At 38.1% G+C, this 18,099-nt stretch overlaps 1 protein-coding gene across 1 annotated transcript; it reads left to right on the top strand.

Annotated features, from left to right (window-relative positions):
• Positions 1 to 16,772: 16,772 nt before the first annotated feature.
• On the top strand, positions 16,773 to 17,696 carry OR2D4 (olfactory receptor family 2 subfamily D member 4). The gene has a single exon (NM_001389100.1). The coding sequence runs from the start codon at positions 16,773 to 16,775 to the stop codon at positions 17,694 to 17,696; it is 924 nt and encodes a 307-aa protein (NP_001376029.1).
• The last annotated feature ends 403 nt before the right edge of the window (positions 17,697 to 18,099 follow it).

Raw genomic sequence — 18,099 nt, 5'->3', positions numbered from 1 at the left:
TTTTAGGGGGGGATCTCTCTATTTCCTGGATCTGAATGCCTGTTTCCCTTCCCAGATTAGGAAAGTTTTCAGCTAGAATTTGTTCAAATACATATTCTGGCCCTCTGTCCCTTTCGGCGCCCTCGGGAACCCCAATTAAACGTAGGTTTTTCTTCCTCAGGCTGTCGTTTATTTCCCTTAATCTATCTTCATGGTCTTTTAATTGTTTGTCTCTTTTTTCCTCCGTTTCCCTCTTTGCTATCAACTTGTCTTCTATGTCACTCACTCGTTCTTCCACCTCGTTAACCCTCGTCATTAGGACTTCTAGTTTGGATTGCATCTCATTCAATTGATTTTTAATTTCTGCCTGATTAGCTCTAAATTCTGCAGTCATGAAGTCTCTTGAGTCCTTTATACTTTTTTCTAGAGCCACCAGTAGCTGTATAATAGTGCTTCTGAATTGGCTTTCTGACATTGAATTGTAATCCAGATTTTGTAACTCTGTGGGAGAGAGGACTGTTTCTGATTCTTTCTTTTGAGGTGAGGTTGTCCTTCTAGTCATTTTGCTCAGTGCAGAGTGGCCAAAAGCAAGTTGTATTGGGAAAAAGAGAAAAAGAGAGGAGAGAAAGAAGGAAAGAAAAGAGAAAGAGGAAAAAAAAGGGAAGAGAAAAAAAACGAAAAAAAAAAGAAGAAAAAGAGAAAGAAAAAGAAAGGAGAAAAAAAGGGGGTGGGGGAAGGAAACAAATCAAAAAGCAAAACAAAAACAAAAACAAAAACAAAAACAAAAGAACCACGGGGGAGTATCTTCTGATTCTGTGTACTTTAAGTCCCTTGGCTTCTCCTGGAAGTTGTCAGTCAGTCCAGCTGGTGTTCTGGGGGAGGGGCCTGTTGTGCTGATTTTCAGGTGGGGGAGCTGCTGTGCAGTTGGGGGAGCTGCTGTGCCCCTGCCTGGTGCAGGGCTCAGTGGGGGTTGTTTACCCCGTGAGGCCCCAGGAGCAACAGCCCTAGTGTTGGGGCCAGCTCTGCAGCCCTGGATTCAGCCCCCGCAGTCACCACGGAGCTCTCGGTCTGCAGGGCCTGGAGGCTCCGGGGCGGGGCCGCTGATCTGCTCAGCTCGGAGCAGGAGCGTCCTTGCTGTCCTGGGCCCTCCTGGCCTCTGCCTGTCCCGGGGAGAGGCCGGATCCTGGGCTGTGTCCCGGTGCCCTGTGCTCTGGAGCCTGCGCTGGTGGATTCGCGCTCCCGCCCCGCAGCCCGCTCCGCGGAGCCGCCGCCCGAGACCCCCGAGCTGCTCCTGGAACCGCGCAGCCCCCTCCGCACGGAGCCTCTTCCTCTGCCCGAGCCCCTCCGAGCTGCTCCCGGGGCCGCGCAGCCCCCTCCGCGGAGCCGCCGCCCGAGCCCCTCCGAGCTGCTCCGGGTCCCGCCGGGTCCCGCCGTGCGCGCTGCAGCCCTTAGGGAGCTCGGCGCACTCTCCTGGGCGCGCAGTTGCTGTTACTGTCCCCGGGAGCCCGAGGGCATCCTCGCCCTCCTGGGTCCTGCTCCAACTCCCCACGAGCCCCTTTCCCCCGGGAAGGTCGGTGCAGCTCCTGCTCCTCCGGGACGGGGCTCTCCTGTCCTGGGGACACTCGCCCCGGCCTCAGCCCGGCTCCTCGCGGGGCCCCTCCCCCTTGGAGGCCTTTTGTTTCTTTATTTCTTTTTTCCCGTCTTCCTACCTTGATAGATGCGCGAACTCTTCTCACTGTAGCATTCCAGCTGGTCTCTCTTTAAATCTCTGGCCGAATTCATAGATTTTCAGGGTAATTTGAAGGTTTTCTAGGTAGTTTGGTTGGGACAGGTGATTTGGGGACCCTACTCTTCCGCCATCTTGCTCCTCCCCCGGCATTTGGAAAATTAAGGTAAATTTTTGGAGGCTCAGTGTTATGCAGACCTAATATTTACTGAAATCCTATTATATAGAAAGAATCAGAGTGAACCAGTAAACAATAGATATGTAGGGAAATTTTTGAATTGATCGTTATACTTAAGGAATTTGACACCATAAGGGCTGAGCAGCTTAACAGTATACATTAACATATTATATATATTACATATTTCATTGCCTGTAAATAGGTTTGGAATACTCCATTCATGATCTAGAACATTTTGTTTGCCTAAAATGAATTTGAGTCCTTTTTTAAAAAATTATTTTAAAAGAATGGGTTTCCTCTACTGATACACAAAATGTATGTAGCTTAGAGGTTTTTTGTCTTAAGGAAAAGTAATATGATGTTATTTAAAATTCTTTATGAGATGGTCTGAATAACATGGCAGTTAAGAAGACTGTCTGGCTTCAAATTCTGACTCTGTCATTTAATAACCATGTAATCATAGAAAGCCAAGTAATATCGCTGTGCCTCAGTTCCCTTATCAGTAAAGTAGACTTAATCATTTATCCATTTCATAGGATTGAAGGAAAAAAGCTCTCAGAATAAATCTGGCACATAATGAGAGTTTAATATATTTTGTCTACTAGTCTGACATTAATTCTTTGGAGCATGGCCATAACCTATGATATATAAGGTATAGGACTCCAAGAATAGCCTTAGACAACTCTTCAGTTACCACTTATCTTTTAGGATTTGCCATGCTGATTTGGAGGTGACAACAATGGAACAGAATTGGCAAAGATATTTTAAATTAGAGTTACTTTTTTTGAATATGTGTCTTTGAAGTAGTCTTGTATAAGCACATTTCCTACCTTTTGCATATGCGTCAATAAAACGTACTGTCTCTTCAGGATGAGTGGGGCTGGCACCAGTAGCAATAAGAGCAAAGTCTCTCTAGGCCATTGAAAAAGTAAATAAAAATTAATTAAGGACTAGGAATATTGAATTAGGGTCTGAAACGTGTTGAGCTGGATAATGTAATTTAGCTGACAAAGGCAAATATGTAGGCAATACAGAATATTGTAATACTGTCATTGTGATGCATAAATCACTTTTATTCTAGTGATGCTAACATTATAGATCTTGCCAGAGAAGACAGTCCCTGAGTTCCAAGTTTTCCCACTAAGTCAATATCTCTTTTCCTTCCATCCGTCTCATTCATTTATACACACTGAGCAAATAGACTTCATTCTCATGGGAATTTCTGTTTCCTTAAGTACTCGTAATTCTTCTATTTATCACCTCCCAAACTGCTTTTTCTTGACTTATTTCCATTGCAAATATCTAGCCAATCACCAATTATTGTTGTTTCTGCTTCCAACATGTATCTTGAATCTATACTTGTACTATTTCCCTGACTCATCTTACTTGTACGACCACAATCACTTCTGCACATATCTTTTTTGTTGTTGTTCCAAGTTTTTATTTAAATTTTAGTTAGTTACCATATAGTGTACCATATACTCTCAAGAGTAGAATTTAGTGATTCATCACTTACATATAAATTACATATATCTTATGTGCGAAACAAAGGCAGAAGAAAAATTATTAAATTTCCTTACTACCTATAGACCATTGACAAGTCCTTAGAAAGGCAGAGTGACATTCCTCTAGGGATTCAGCTGCCTCAATGTTAATACTTTGCTGAGTGCAAAAGGCAATCTTTGCCCAATCCCCAGGACCCTGTAAGTCTACTTTAGCATATAAAAATTCCTTTAGAAATTTCCTTTATCTCTAAATCCCCCAAGATATGTGTTGGCAATCATCCCCAAGCATATGGCCCACCAATATACATCTGAAGGTTCTCATGACTAAAGTTTTATTAGACAATAATAAATGACCTTTTCTCAACAATAGCAAGCACCCTCAAGGCCCTGGACACCTTATTTCCAAAATTCCTTAGGGACTTACCCTACCCCTAACCCTTCCCAACTTGAAAGTATATAATGGGCCACTCCTCATGATCCCAGTGCAGCTCTTTCTGCCCACAGGTCCTGTCCTTATGTTTTAATAAAATCACTTTTTGCATCAAAGATGTCTCAAGAATTCTTTCTTGGCCATTGGCTTCAAACCCTAACTTTCTTTCCTACATCATAACTGCCATCTTCTACCTATTACTCCTTTGTACAACTATAAGAGTTATCTTTTAAAAATATACATTTCCTGGTGTCACATCTGTGTGTGCACTGTAGTCCATATCCTCTAGAAGGCCAAGTATGATTTGGAACATGTGTATCTCTCCAAATTTATCTCAGTTAGTACCTACCTCATCAGTCTTTATTTGGCTCCTCAGAAATTGTAAGCTCCTTTCTTTTTCAGAAATTCTGCATATAGTATATTCTCTGCTCAGGTACCTCTTCACTACTCTTCATTTGAATAATTTATGCTCATCTTTTAAAACTGAACCTGAAATTCATAGTCTTAGAGAGATATTTCCTTAATTACCAATCTACATGATAACCACTATCTATTCTTTACCTTTATGATAGTTTTCACATATGTAATGACTCCTATCTTTAAATGCTTTCCACAAGAATATAACTGAAGATAAGTGTACCTCTCAAGGCAAGTGTGACTTATCTTGATAAGCATTGAGTAAATACATAAAATTGTTGAATCACTGTATTGTACACATGAAAGTAATTTAACACTGTATGATTATTATGCTAGAATTAAAATTTTAAAAAACAAAGTAAAAATCAGAGATTATTAAAAAATCAGAGATTATTTTAAAAAATGATGTAACTGAATATGGTCAGGTATTTTATATGTTATGTACTCTCCTCTGTACCTCAGAGCTATTACAATGCCTGGCACACAAGACCATGGAAGGGAATGGTTCTTTCACTCTCTCAAAATTGCCTCTATGTCAAGGGAATAGTAATGAAAGATACCTAGTCTTTACTCCCCCCTCATTTCTTCTCAAGGGAATGAGGAACATAATCAAATTGGAGAATGGACTGGAATAAATTTTTCTTAGAAGATACAATGGCTAGTACTTGATCTATCCTGTTCCCTTTCCCACTATTCCTTTCTTGTGGGAATATGAACTTATTCCTATATTGTCTGTGATTGCAAAGGTAGTTATGTTCATTTGGATAAGCCCACTGCCCACAGACATCTAAGCTTCATTCTTGAATTTCTGCTTTATGAAAAATAGAGGTAGTACTTTGGCCTGCATAAATACCTTCTTTCTCAATTGGTTCAAAACCTGGGTGGGATAAAGAGGGATATATATTAGACCCTCTCAAAGACCCTGTATCTCCTGAAAAGAAGACTGGATAGTATGTGTCCAGATTTTCTCTTTAATATTTCCCATTAAGTTGCCCAACATTTCTTAGAAAAAGTAAATGGGATGAAAGGAAAGGATAAGCCCAGAATTATTGCACAGTGGGATTCCCCTAACACTGGAGCAAACATCAGAAGTGGGGAAGAAATGTTCTTATAACAATATGTGATCTGTACATATTTGGTGAGTTAATTCATGAATGAAAAAGTGTAATATGATATGATAATTTGAGCAACCAATCCTGCTGATCAAGGGCTATAACATTGTAAAGCCAGAGAGTCCCCAGGTACCACATCAGAACTACTTTACCTAGATCTTACATAATTTTAGATAAGTAAAGAAACCACAGAATGGAGCTCTGGAACTCCAATTTGGGAAATGGCTTCATCTTGGTGGGGATTCTGAATGATAATGGAGCTCCTAAACTTCTCTATGCCACAATTGCTGTCCTGTACATGTTGGCCGTAACCAGTAGTGGCCTTCTGCTCTTGGTCATTATAATGGATGCTTGGCTCTATGTGCCCATATACCTCCTGCTCAGCCAGCTATCTCTCATGGACTTAATGTTTGCATCTGTTGCATCTCTTATTTCCTTATGTTTCCAAAAGCATTTATCAAACATCTTCCATGTGTTTAGTACTAAGATATGTTTCAGAAACTCAAGAAATGTTCCTATCTGGTACTATTAATCTAGAAGACCTAGATCCAATGAAACCAAATAAACCATTCCACAAACTAAAAACTTAAATTTGAAAAAAGGGACTCTGCTTTATTTCAAGTCCCTTGCCTGAAAGCCAACTAAATCAGTCACTCTGTGATGCTGACTCACAATGAAAAAAAATAAAAGTACCTTTCCACACACAAACATAATTAATATTTCCTTTGGACAAGAGTTTAAAAACAAACGAAAAAGGCAGGACAGATACCAAAATTAATGCTCATGAAGGAAAGAGATATACTTACTCAAGCCAAAAATCTTAGAAATCATTCACAATTTTTCCTTTTCTCTCACAACTAATATACAATCTGTCAGCAAGCCCTGGGTTGTATTTTTATCCCTCTGAATACATCCCAGATTATACCAGTTATCAACACATAAATGTTCCACTCTGGTCCAAATTACCATCACCTCTGTCCTGAGCTTTTACTATAGCAGCTTACCAATTGGTCTCCCAAATACCACTATCTAGCATTAGCAATATCATCAAGGTCTTCTGCCTATTATTCTTTGCCTTTCATCAAATATCCCAGTTCCTCATGGCAACAACAAACTACTCAGTTGTTTTATTTTACAATATACACATCATACACTGGATACATAGCTAGATTTATTTCATTTTTCTTTCCATTTTTAGGGATTGCTTTTAATTTTTAATTTCATTTTGTAAGTATGTAAAATACTTACCTGGTTTTAAAAAATCAACCTATAAGACAATGTCTAACCAGAGAAGTCTACCTGATATCTCAGTGTTGTCCAATTTATTCACTCTTACTCCCTATGGGTAACTATATATGTATGCTGTTTGTATTATAACTATTCATTGAAATTTATTGAGATTGGGTTTGTAAAAATATTTACAATGTTTCAGGTACATTAGAAAAAAGATATAATTTCTATTATGATGGTTTACAGTTTGATATATACTTACATTGTCTATTTTATTGGTTATATTTGTAAGTGTTTTTATTCTTGCTATTTTTGTCCTTTTGATCTGTCTTGAATTAAAAAGGTATATTAAAATATTCTCTTTTCACATATTTCTTTTTTTAATATTTTATTTATTTATGAGAGACAGAGAGAGAGAGGCAGAGGGAGAAGCAGGCTCCATGCAGGGAGCCCAACGTGGGACTCGATCCCAGGTCTCCAGGATCACACCGTGGGCTGAAGGTGGTGCTAAACCGCTGAGCCACCTGGGCTGCCCTTTTCAGGTACTTCTGTGTATACTTCATTGCATCTCTTACAGAGTCTGTTTTGTGAATATAATTATTGTATGTATAAATACTAATAACTGTTACTTTTAGACTTCAGAACTATAAAGATGTAAGCAGGAAAAATACTATTCTGTTCCATATATAAAATGACTAATTCCCAGAAATATCTGGTGGCTTATCCATATCCACACAGCTATTAAATGTTCTCTCCTAATCTATATTCATACAACCATTACATGTCATCTCTAATCAAAGGGAGTTTCTCCTTTGCTTCTGCTGAAAAAAAGGATTTTTATTCAGTGCTGGGTGTATATTCATTCCTCTGCTGACTTTTTGCTCTCTTGGACAGAGAAATGATCATGAATACTACCATTCAATTACTCTGTCAGATTATGGTAAGAATTTCTTATTGCTGCTTGTATAAAAGTAAATGTAAAGTAAAATCAGTGAGATAATTATGGACAGAAAAAGTACTTAAACACTGTAATAAAATTGTGATCATATTGTTGAAGATCTATAACTAATAGGAGATACATATTAAAAGAAGAAATAGATATATCAGTAAGTGAATAAGACACATACATGTGCCTATGAGTGTGTGTAGGTGTGTATCCCAAGTTTTAAACAGCAAGAGCTTTTGCTCCCAGCTGGAATGTAAATAATTTGTGTGCGAAATAAATAAATCCTGACTAAAAGTCCTTGAACCTTGATTGCTGTAGAAACTGCCATATAAGACTTTCTTTCACCCATTTGCCCTAGGGATAAGATTTTCCAATAGGTAATTTTCTATTCAAACAATCATAAAACTGAAATTTATTAAATACACTCATTGACAGACTTTTGGTCCTACTCCCACCTGGAGTGATTCTGAAGGAGACTCCAGACTAGGAAAGAGAGGAAGAGATGAAGTAATAAATTCTGGGGGACCTATCATAGACCGGTTGGTGCAAGTACAGGCTGAGAAAGTATCTTTATCTTCCATACTTTCTTCTTGAAATTTGGCAATTTCATGCTTTCAATTGCCAACTTAAACTCATAATGATCCAAAATGTAGACTTAAAATATGAACTTTCATTCATCTTTTCACCCGGCCTCATTTTCTAAAAAGATTTACTTATTTGTTTTAGAGAGAATGAGCACAAGTGGGAGGGGGAGAGGGAGAGAGAGAGTCCCAAGCAGGTTCCACTCCCAGTGCAGAGCCCAATTTGGGGCTTAATCTCACTACCCCGAGATCACAACCTGAGCCAAAATCAAGAGTTGGGTGCTCAACTGACTGAGACCCCCAAACACCCCAAGGCCTAATCTTCTTATGGGGTGGAGAGAAGGTGTGGGAATGTATAGCACAATTATGCTTGGTGAGTCCCATCTGAGTAGTAGCTTTGAATTCTTACTATATTTTGTCATAGTAGGTAACTCTACAATATACCTTCATTTTACCTTAGTGATTTTTTTCTCTCTGACAAGACCCAGGAAATATGGAAAAAGTAATGAAGATCTTACATCCACCACTATTGCTTTATTGCAACTGGTTTACTTCATTTTTTTTTTTTTTGGATGGCTTACTTCAAGTTGATATTCCTATGTCAAGAAACCTCCCTATTATACAATGAGATTTCATTTTCCTATGTGGTAACTATCACCTCTATTGATATGTCTTTTGACAACTCACTGTGCTAACTATCACCTCTATTGGTATGTCTTTTGACAACCAAAGGACTAAAACTCACTCCACCAATTCAAAAGGACATTTCCACAGGCCATCTCACTTCTTCCCAACCAACTTAAATCTGGATTTATCAGACTTTGAGCTCAGATCACAGGTGTGTTTCATCCATTACTTAGATCCATCTATATAGGACTCAATTATTTGAATAGTAATCCATGGGATTTGATTAATATTCCTTCCAAACATAAGTTAAAACTCTATAAAGATATAACTGTAGGCCATTTCAAGTGGGGCAGGTTAATCTTTCTGCAATGCCTTGGAAAAAACACAAATAAAAAATTTAATAAGGCTCTAAGTTAATCAATTTTTTTTTAATTTTTAGTTTCCAAATCTTCAAATGAATATAATTCAGAGTAGTTTAATTTGTTTGGCTTCTGGGGTTAATAAATTGGGTAATTTCAGGAGACAAGCCAAAAAATAGACTCTTAACTATAAAGAACAGACTGATGGTTACTGGAAGTGAGGTAGGTGGGGGGACAGGTGAAATAGGTGAGACAGATTAAGAGTACACTTATCTTGATGAACACTGAGTAATGTAAAGAATTGTTGGATAGGGATGCCTGGGTGGCTCAGCGGTTGAGCTTCTGCCTTTGGCTCAGGGCATGATCCCGGAGTCCCGGGATCAAGTCCCATATCAGGCTTTCTGCATGGAGCCTGCTTCTCCTTCTGCCTGTGTCTCTGCCTCTCTTTCTCTGTGTCTCTCATGAATAAATAAATAAAATCTTTAAAAAAAAGAATTGTTGGATAATTATACACCTGAAGCCAATATAACATTGTATGATAATTAAACTGAAATTAAAAGTAAATAAATATTTGTCATTTCTAATGGCTGAGGAATACTCCATTGTATACATAAACCACATCTTCTTTATCCATTCATCTTTCGATGAACACCAAGGCTCCTTCCACAATTTGGCTATTGTGGACATTGCTGCTAGAAACATCGGGGTGCAGGTGTCCTGGTGTTTCATTGCATCTGTATCTTTGGGGTAAATTGAAAGATGAATGGATAAAAAAGATGTGGTTTATGTATACAATGGAATTTTACTCAGCCATTAGAAACGACAAATACCCACCATTTGCTTCAACGTGGATGGAACTGGAGGGTATTATGCTGAGTGAAATAAGCCAATCGGAGAAGGACAAACATTATATGGTCTAATTCATTTGGGGAATATAAATAATAGTGAAAGGGAATAGAAGGGAGGGGAGAAGAAATGGGTAGGAAATATCAGAAAGGGAGACAGAATATGAAGACTCCTAACTCTGGGAAACGAACTAGGGGTGGTAGAAGGGGAGGAGGGCAGGGGGTGGGGGTGACTGGGTGATGGGCACTGAGGGGGGCACTTGACGGGATGAGCACTGGGTGTTATTCTGTATGTTGGCAAATTGAACACCAATAAAAAATAAATTTATTATTAAAAAAATAGTAAAAAGCAAAAAAATAGATCTAATCAGGTTGAAATTAAAAATCAATTAAATAAGATGCAGTCCTAACTGGAGGTACTAATGACGAAGTTTAATGAGGTAGAAAAACCAGTGAGTGACATAGAAGATAAATTGATGGCAAGGAAGGAAGCTGAGGAAAAAAGAGACAAACTATTAAAAGATCATGAGGATAGGTTAAGGGAAATAAATGACAGCCTCAGAAGGAAAAATCTACATTTAATTGGGGTTCCAGAGGGTGCCAAAAGGGACAGAGGACCAGAAAACAAACCTCCTGTGTGGAAGTTCCTCAAAGAGTTAAAAACAGAGCTACCCTATGACCCAGCAATTGCACTGCTGGGGATTTACCCCAAAGATACAGATGGAGTGAAAGGCTGAGACTCCTGCATCCCAGTGTTTATAGCAGCAATGTTCACAATAGCCAAACTGTGGAAGGAGACTCGGTGTCCATCGAAAGATGAATGTATAAAGAAGTTGTGGTTTATATATACAATGGAATATCAGCCATTAGAAATGAAGAATACCCACCATTTGCTTCAGCGTCGATGGAACTGGAGAGTATTATGCTGAGTGAATTAAGTCAATTGGAGAAGGACAAGCGTTATATGGTTTCATTCATTTGGGGAATATAAAAAATAGTGAAAGGGAATAAAGGGAAAAGGAGAGAAAATGAGTGGAAAATAATCAGAGAGGGTGACAGAACATGAGAGATTCCTAACTCTGGGAAACAAACAAGGGGTAGTGGAAGGGGAGGTAGGCAAGGGGATGGGGTGACTGAGTGACGGGCACTGAGGGGGGCACTTGACGGGATGAGCACTGGGTGTTATGCCATATGTTGGCAAATTGAACTCCAATAAAAAATATTAAAAAAGGAAAAAAAGTAAATAAATAAAATAAATTGGATAATTTCTTCAAATAATTAAGTGTAGTTTAACTAGCCAGATATGTAAATATTCATCCTACTATGTAGGAAAATATAAATTTCTCTCCATCCATAGAAATATCAATCAAAAAACAAAGTAGAATTTAACAAAGTATAATTAATCAAATCCAGGGTCCCACCTCTCAAATACTCTTAACACAGAAGACAGCAAAAACAGTAAGGTATAGCAACAATACAGTCATGAAATTGTAGTCATGACTGAACTAAGATAACCTGAAGAAATAAAGAGAAAAGGATATTTTTCAGAGTTATTTATGAGTTAAGAATGATAGAACTTGGTGCCTGATTTGTTACAGCTTAAGAAGAGAATTTAATGGTATAATAATTATTATACTTGTGCTATGTATGAATTATGAGCAGGCAACTAGCAATGTCTAGGTCGTACCCACTACCCTGAAGGAGCGACAATGAGCAGTCCCCTTGTTTTCTGAGTTCTGCACCAGTAATACATGAGGAGATATGGTTGATCTATCACATACACTCTTCCTGTTTCCCCAGTGGATTTAACAGACAATCATGTGTCAAACAGAAGTATGTTTCTTCCTCTTGAGGGATAAAAAGAGTGGAAGCAGACTAAATATGAGGCCACAGACACATTAGTTATCATTGCTCTTTGACATAGACCGAGACCGTCGGGTGGGCAGTGTTGAGGAGGGTAGAATATTTCATGTCACTCATTGTATTTCTTCCTCTGCCTATGCAAAAGAGGAAAACTATTCTACTCTCATTTTTTACTATTCTCAGCATATTTGCTAGCTCCTGTACAAGAAAAAAATATATATATGGTAATATTATAGGGAATAAACAGGACATGAATTTGGGCATGTATTTACTGGTGACCAGGATACCTATGTTACCTAAGAGGGCCAAGTTTAAACTCCATATCCTTTCTTGCACTACTGAACATGAATGGGAAGGTAAAAAGATACTGAGACTTCTGGGAAAATTGGCCATTTCTTCTCTTCATTTCATACATCCACGTGGTAAGTACACAGGTCCTGGCCCATAGGATGGATTATTCATCTTGGTCCATGTCATTGTTGGGTAGTAGACTCAAGGGCTCTCTGGAGACGCAGGCATTTTTCTACCTCTATGCAGACATGCTTTCCCATGCTTGTCCCAAAATTTGAGATAACCCAGATAACACACATTGGCCTTAAAACTAGTGTATGAACCTTATGCTTGCTAAAGGATATGAAATATTAGGACGTGGTATAGCATGAGGTAAGAGAAATAGCCTTAAGCCTAGTCTTAAAGTTAAAGATTAGAGTTTTAGCTTATTTCAACTGTGATTGATCTTGGACTAGTCACTTAATCTATATGACTTTCAATGTCCTTTTCTATAATATGATAACAGTAATAATAACTAATAATAATAACTACTATATCATACTAATTCTTTCACATATCCTTTATCAGGACAAATATCACAAACATCTACCATCTTCTAAACTAAATCTCAAATCTTGATTTTTTTTTCCTTACCCATCCCATTCAATAGACAAGTTTTCAGATCCTATAAATTCTACAGAAAAGTCTAATAATGATTAAAGAGTTAAGTAATTAGAAATTAATAACATTTGAATCGTATTAAATGGAAAATATAAAAATACAAAATTTTCTTACCACATTCCGAAAGATTGAAAACATACTCATACCAAGCTGATTTGAATAAAGAAAAGTCAACAGGGATGTAGTAGAGAGAATCTGAAAGGGTAAATTAGTACCATTCCTCTGGGGAGTTGTAAGCATGTATGAAATCATCATGAGATACCACAAACCAAATAAATAACAACTTCATTGAAAATCCAAGGATGGAAAAAATTGTCAAAAGTAAGGAAGAGAAAAATTTAATAGAACCTCTATAATAGAAATAATGAAATTTGGAGTAAATTAAAAAACAAGGACACCTGGGTAGCTCAAGGGTTGAGCAGCTGCCTTTGGCTCAGGTCACGACCTTGAGGTCCTGGGATGGAGTCCCGCATCAGGCTCCCTATGGGGAGCCTGCTTCTCCCTCTGCTTATGTCTCTGCCTCTCTCTCTGTGTCTCTCATGGATAAATAAATAAATAAATAAATAAATACCACAATGGAAATATGAAAATATTTGACTGATAAAATGTATAAGTACTATTGAGCAATAAATAAATAATCATATTAATGATGCCATTAAAGAAGTAAATGGGGAAATTTAGTAACACATATACGAAGGGTTACAATATTTTTCATATAAAAAGAAATAAACATTGACAGGAAAGTACACCATTGAGTAATTTCATCTAGAATCCCTCAGAAAAATATTGTATTTGGCATATTGGCTCAAACATTTGATTTTTACAGAGATTTTCTAAAACCTGTTGTTTTTTAGGACCAGCTAAAATTATTTAACAGTGGTAACTACATCCTCAAATAAGCGATAGTTTTAAACTCATTTTATTAGAAAAATACTGGCAGAGGGCAATTTTCCACTTTTCTCATTTTAAAGTAAAGAATGTATGTACCTTACACTCTAGATTCTGCTCCCAAGAAGAAAATAGGAATGGTATCGATGGCTTTTTGAGTTCTCCTCAGGCCCTGAATATATTAATTTTTTTTCTTAGAGAAAGATTGGAAATTAAAAGAGAGTCACAGAATTCCATATTACTATCAAAAAAAAAAAAAAAGTCCCATGGTATCTTATTGTGTGTAGAGATAATAGAGGAAGCTGTGCCCAAGGAGAACCCTAGGGACTGTCCCATGTGCATCATTTCTCAGGGCCTCATTTTTCAAGAATCCTTTCAGCATAAGATTCATTTCACTGTTGATGCTCAAAAAGAAAGTATTTAATCCATCCAAGAATACAGCCAGAGTTTGGAATAGAATCCACTGAAAAGTCCATCTCATATCCAGCTGTTGGGAGAGAGGACTGAGAATCACTGGGATCTAATACCCAACTCTATATCTGCACCTTGGATTTCTGGATCTCATTCTTCTGTACTTTGCGTGAGATACACTCCCATGTAGTTCCCCATCTCCAAAACAAACTCATTCCATGTCTCAGGCAAGAAGGAAGATATTGAAGGAATAAAGTCTCCAGAACCAGATATTTTGTGTCTATCTTGAGAGAAGGGTCACATCTCTATTTTTATAACCCACAGCCTATTTGTGAGAGGTGAGTTTTCTTTTTTCTCTTCTCTTAGAATTGTCAGTCTTAGAAATCTTGCTGCTAGACTCTTTTTGAAGGGGTCAATTTGTGTGCTGAGAGATGCAAGGAACAAAAGATCTATTGTCTCTCAAACTAGCTACCCCTTTCTACTCTCAGAATCTTCCTTACTCTGACCTTTTATCCCTGTTGTTATAGATATTCTTTTCCTCTGTTAGTTTTCCCACACTCTTCTGGGGTGATACCCACTGGACTCACAGGGTACTGCCTAGGATGCACGAAGAGATTCTTACAAAGTGCTGCTCATTGTTTAGGAGGTGAGAAGGAGCCAGGGTTCAGTTAGTGCTAATGTTGGGTGTGTGGTCACTCAGGCTGCTACCACATTGCACATATTCTCAGGGGCTAAGAAGAAAGAAAACAGGATTGGATATTGAGGATCTATTCCATTGGAAGAACTACCACTGATGTACTCTCACCCATACCAGTAGTCCAGGTGATCAATCTTTGTGTTTCTCCTTCTGTTATTCACAGAATATCCCCATTCCAAGCTGGACCACATAGCTGGACCAGTATCAGCTATGCCTTCTGAGTTTCATACTATGCTTTTGAAAGGACAACTAGCACTTAGGAGTGTTTGAGTGCATTTTTGTGTGCCAGGGACTGTGTATGAGGAGGAGTTTGTTCATTGCTGCATGCCTTCAGTTATTCATTCATTGATCCATTCAGTCAGTGAACATTTCTTAAAAATTTACTAAATGCCAGGCAATGCAGACATAGGGATTGAGACAGATTTTCTGCCCTGAAGAAACTTATAGCCCAGTCAGAAGACAATATTGCAAATAAACAATCATGTTTAAGTTAATAAAAACATTTTAAAGATGTATTATTATAATTATATATCAAAACTCAGTAAACTGTACACATGAAATATGCATAGTTCATTGCATGTAAATTTACAATGATTAAGCAGTGAAAAAATGTACTTATCAAAAATTGCTGGAAAATGAGTTCAATATGTGTTATTTTGGCTACTGAGGTTATAGATTTTATCAGTGATCCTTTTGTGTATTCTTTATACACTGTATCTTAAGAAAAGATATTTCTCATTTAATTTTGCCAATTCCTTGAATCATTCCCTGACTGCCTTCCAGGTCTCTTAAAAGACCAATGGGCTCTACTACATGTTCAGACTGCACCCATTTCATTTCCATCTGGAAGAAAATTCATGAATAGAAACCTCACTGTCAACTTGGTTCTGAAATCAAGTCCTACTTGGCAGCCTATGAGTCATTGGTCCAGCCATAGCTGACCTGACCACATTTTTCCTTTTCTGTCAGCTAGATATAGAGTCTTATGTGTGAAAACAAACCTTTATATGTTTGCAGGCTTTTATTTCTGTCTATCTCAAGATGGCCCTGCCAGATGGGCCATCTATTCTGACATCTTTGTTCTAAAGGTCAATTCTAAGACTAGTACTTCAACACTTCTCAGGGATAGATGAGTCCAGCCCTGAATGCCATCCGTTTGCCCATTTCTCCAACTACCTTCCCTCTTCCTAATTTCCTTCTCTAATAGTTTATACCCAGCCATGTTATTCCTTACTTGTTCCTGATGTACAGTAATATAAAGATTGAATAGTATTTCTGCTTGACTGCAAAGCACCGGACCAGTGCCTACTGATTTCGTACTGATGTACCTATCCAACTGACTGGATACTCTGAAACAAACTGCAGCATGAATAAAGTCAAACACTGTCACACCAGAAGAGACTGCAACTGTGCAGATACCAATCGTGGTGGCATTTGGTTTCCACAAAGGGCTGTCCCTGCTTCCATAGTGTGTGATGCTACACCTAAGTCTGGCCTTGTCTCCAACGTCTTGGCTCAATCATGATGAGAGCCGATCATGCCTGAATCTTCAACACTGCCATCAAGCCTTGATTCTCTGATCCAGTAAAGAATTTAGAAAAGGAGAAGGACTATGGATTGTAATGTGATCTAAATGGTTTCTTAAAATTCCCTTCCTACTTGTAAGGATGATAAAGGATCCCTTGGAAACACAAAGGAAAAGATAATTATTGGTTCTGTTCCTTGATGAAATGAAAGTCAAAATCTGCTGACTGAAAAGTAAATGGGAAGAAAGAAAAACCTGGGCTTTCTATTAAAAGCAGAGTTCTTCCTATTTTTTTCAAATCCATATAATATGTCAGCATCTTTTTTCAAATAACTTCAATAAAAATTATGGGTGGAAATTTTAGAAAATCAAGTGTCTTAAATGCTTCCAAGAAAATATGTTTGTTCTTCCAATGAGGTTTTCACTTTCAGGATTTGGTTTCCCATCATGTCAACTTCTGATTGCTCTATTTATGCTACTGTATAAATAGAAATAAACATCAATGGGCACAGAAAACCGAACTTATCTGACTGAATTTATTTTGCTGGGCCTTTCTTCAGATTGGCAGATCCAGATCCTACTGTTTGTGGTGTTTCTCATCATCTACCTACTAACTCTGTTTGGGAATCTTATCATCATAGTGCTAATTCATATTGACTCTCGACTTCATACACCAATGTACTTCTTCCTTAAAAACCTGTCATTTACTGATCTCTGCTTCTCTACAACGATCATCCCCCAGATGTTATTCCATTTGCTGGTAATAAGAAAGACCATTTCCTTTGCTGGATGTTCAATTCAGATGATTTTTTTCCTAGTAGCTGGGTGTACAGAAAGTTCCCTCCTAGCAGTGATGTCCTATGATCGCTATGTGGCTGTCTGCAAGCCCCTTCACTACTCCACCCTCATGACCCAGAAGGTGTGTGTACAGCTGACCATAGGGTCCTGGGCCACTGGAATATTTGTGTCTCTAGTAGACACATCATTTACTTTATGTCTCTCATACCATGGGCAGAACATAATTAATCATTATTTTTGTGAACCTCCTGCACTCTTGAAGTTGGCTTCAGAAGAAACCTACAGAGCTGAGATGGCCATCTTTGCCATGGGTGTAGTAATTCTCCTTGGTCCTGTCTCCCTCATCCTTTTCTCCTATTGGAATATTATCTCTACTGTGATTCAGATACAGTCAGGTGAGGGGAGGCTCAAGGTCTTTTCTACCTGTGGTTCTCATCTCATCGTTGTTGTCTTCTTCTATGGCTCAACAATATTTACCTACATGCGTCCAAATTCCAAGAAAATAAATGAAGGGGATAAGGTGATCTCTGTGTTCTATTCAGTCATAACATCCATGATGAACCCATTCATTTATAGCCTGAGAAACAAGGATGTGAAGAAGGCATTTAGGAAAGTATTTGGAAGATAGGCCTTCTCAGAGGCAACAATCTTTATATAGATATACTACTGTGGGAATGAAGACATTCCAAACCATTTCAACATTTTTAATAGCTTTTTCTCTGAACTATCTATAGGCTGATACATCAATAAGGGCCATATATGTACTTTTGTACCTAGGATGTTTTCAAGTTTATAAAGCTGCATCTTGCTCAAGCTTCTTCTCTGTGATTATAGCTTGTTTACCTCATAGCAGCATTTTTGCTATTATATTACATATTATAATATAAGTTATATGTTAATATAAGTCTTTTTATATATCAAACAGGATCTTCATTTATACTCCATTACTGGTTCACTAATCCATTTTTGCCCAGAGATAGTACCTTTTGGTTCTAAGCTCCATAGCCTCTTATCAGCCTCATCCCACACTA

Source organism: Canis lupus, chromosome 21 (genome assembly GCF_011100685.1).
Source record: "Canis lupus familiaris isolate Mischka breed German Shepherd chromosome 21, alternate assembly UU_Cfam_GSD_1.0, whole genome shotgun sequence".
Lineage (NCBI taxonomy): Eukaryota > Metazoa > Chordata > Mammalia > Carnivora > Canidae > Canis > Canis lupus.
The sequence above is the reverse complement of the archived record's forward strand: the minus strand, read 5'-3'. Positions and strand labels throughout refer to the sequence as shown.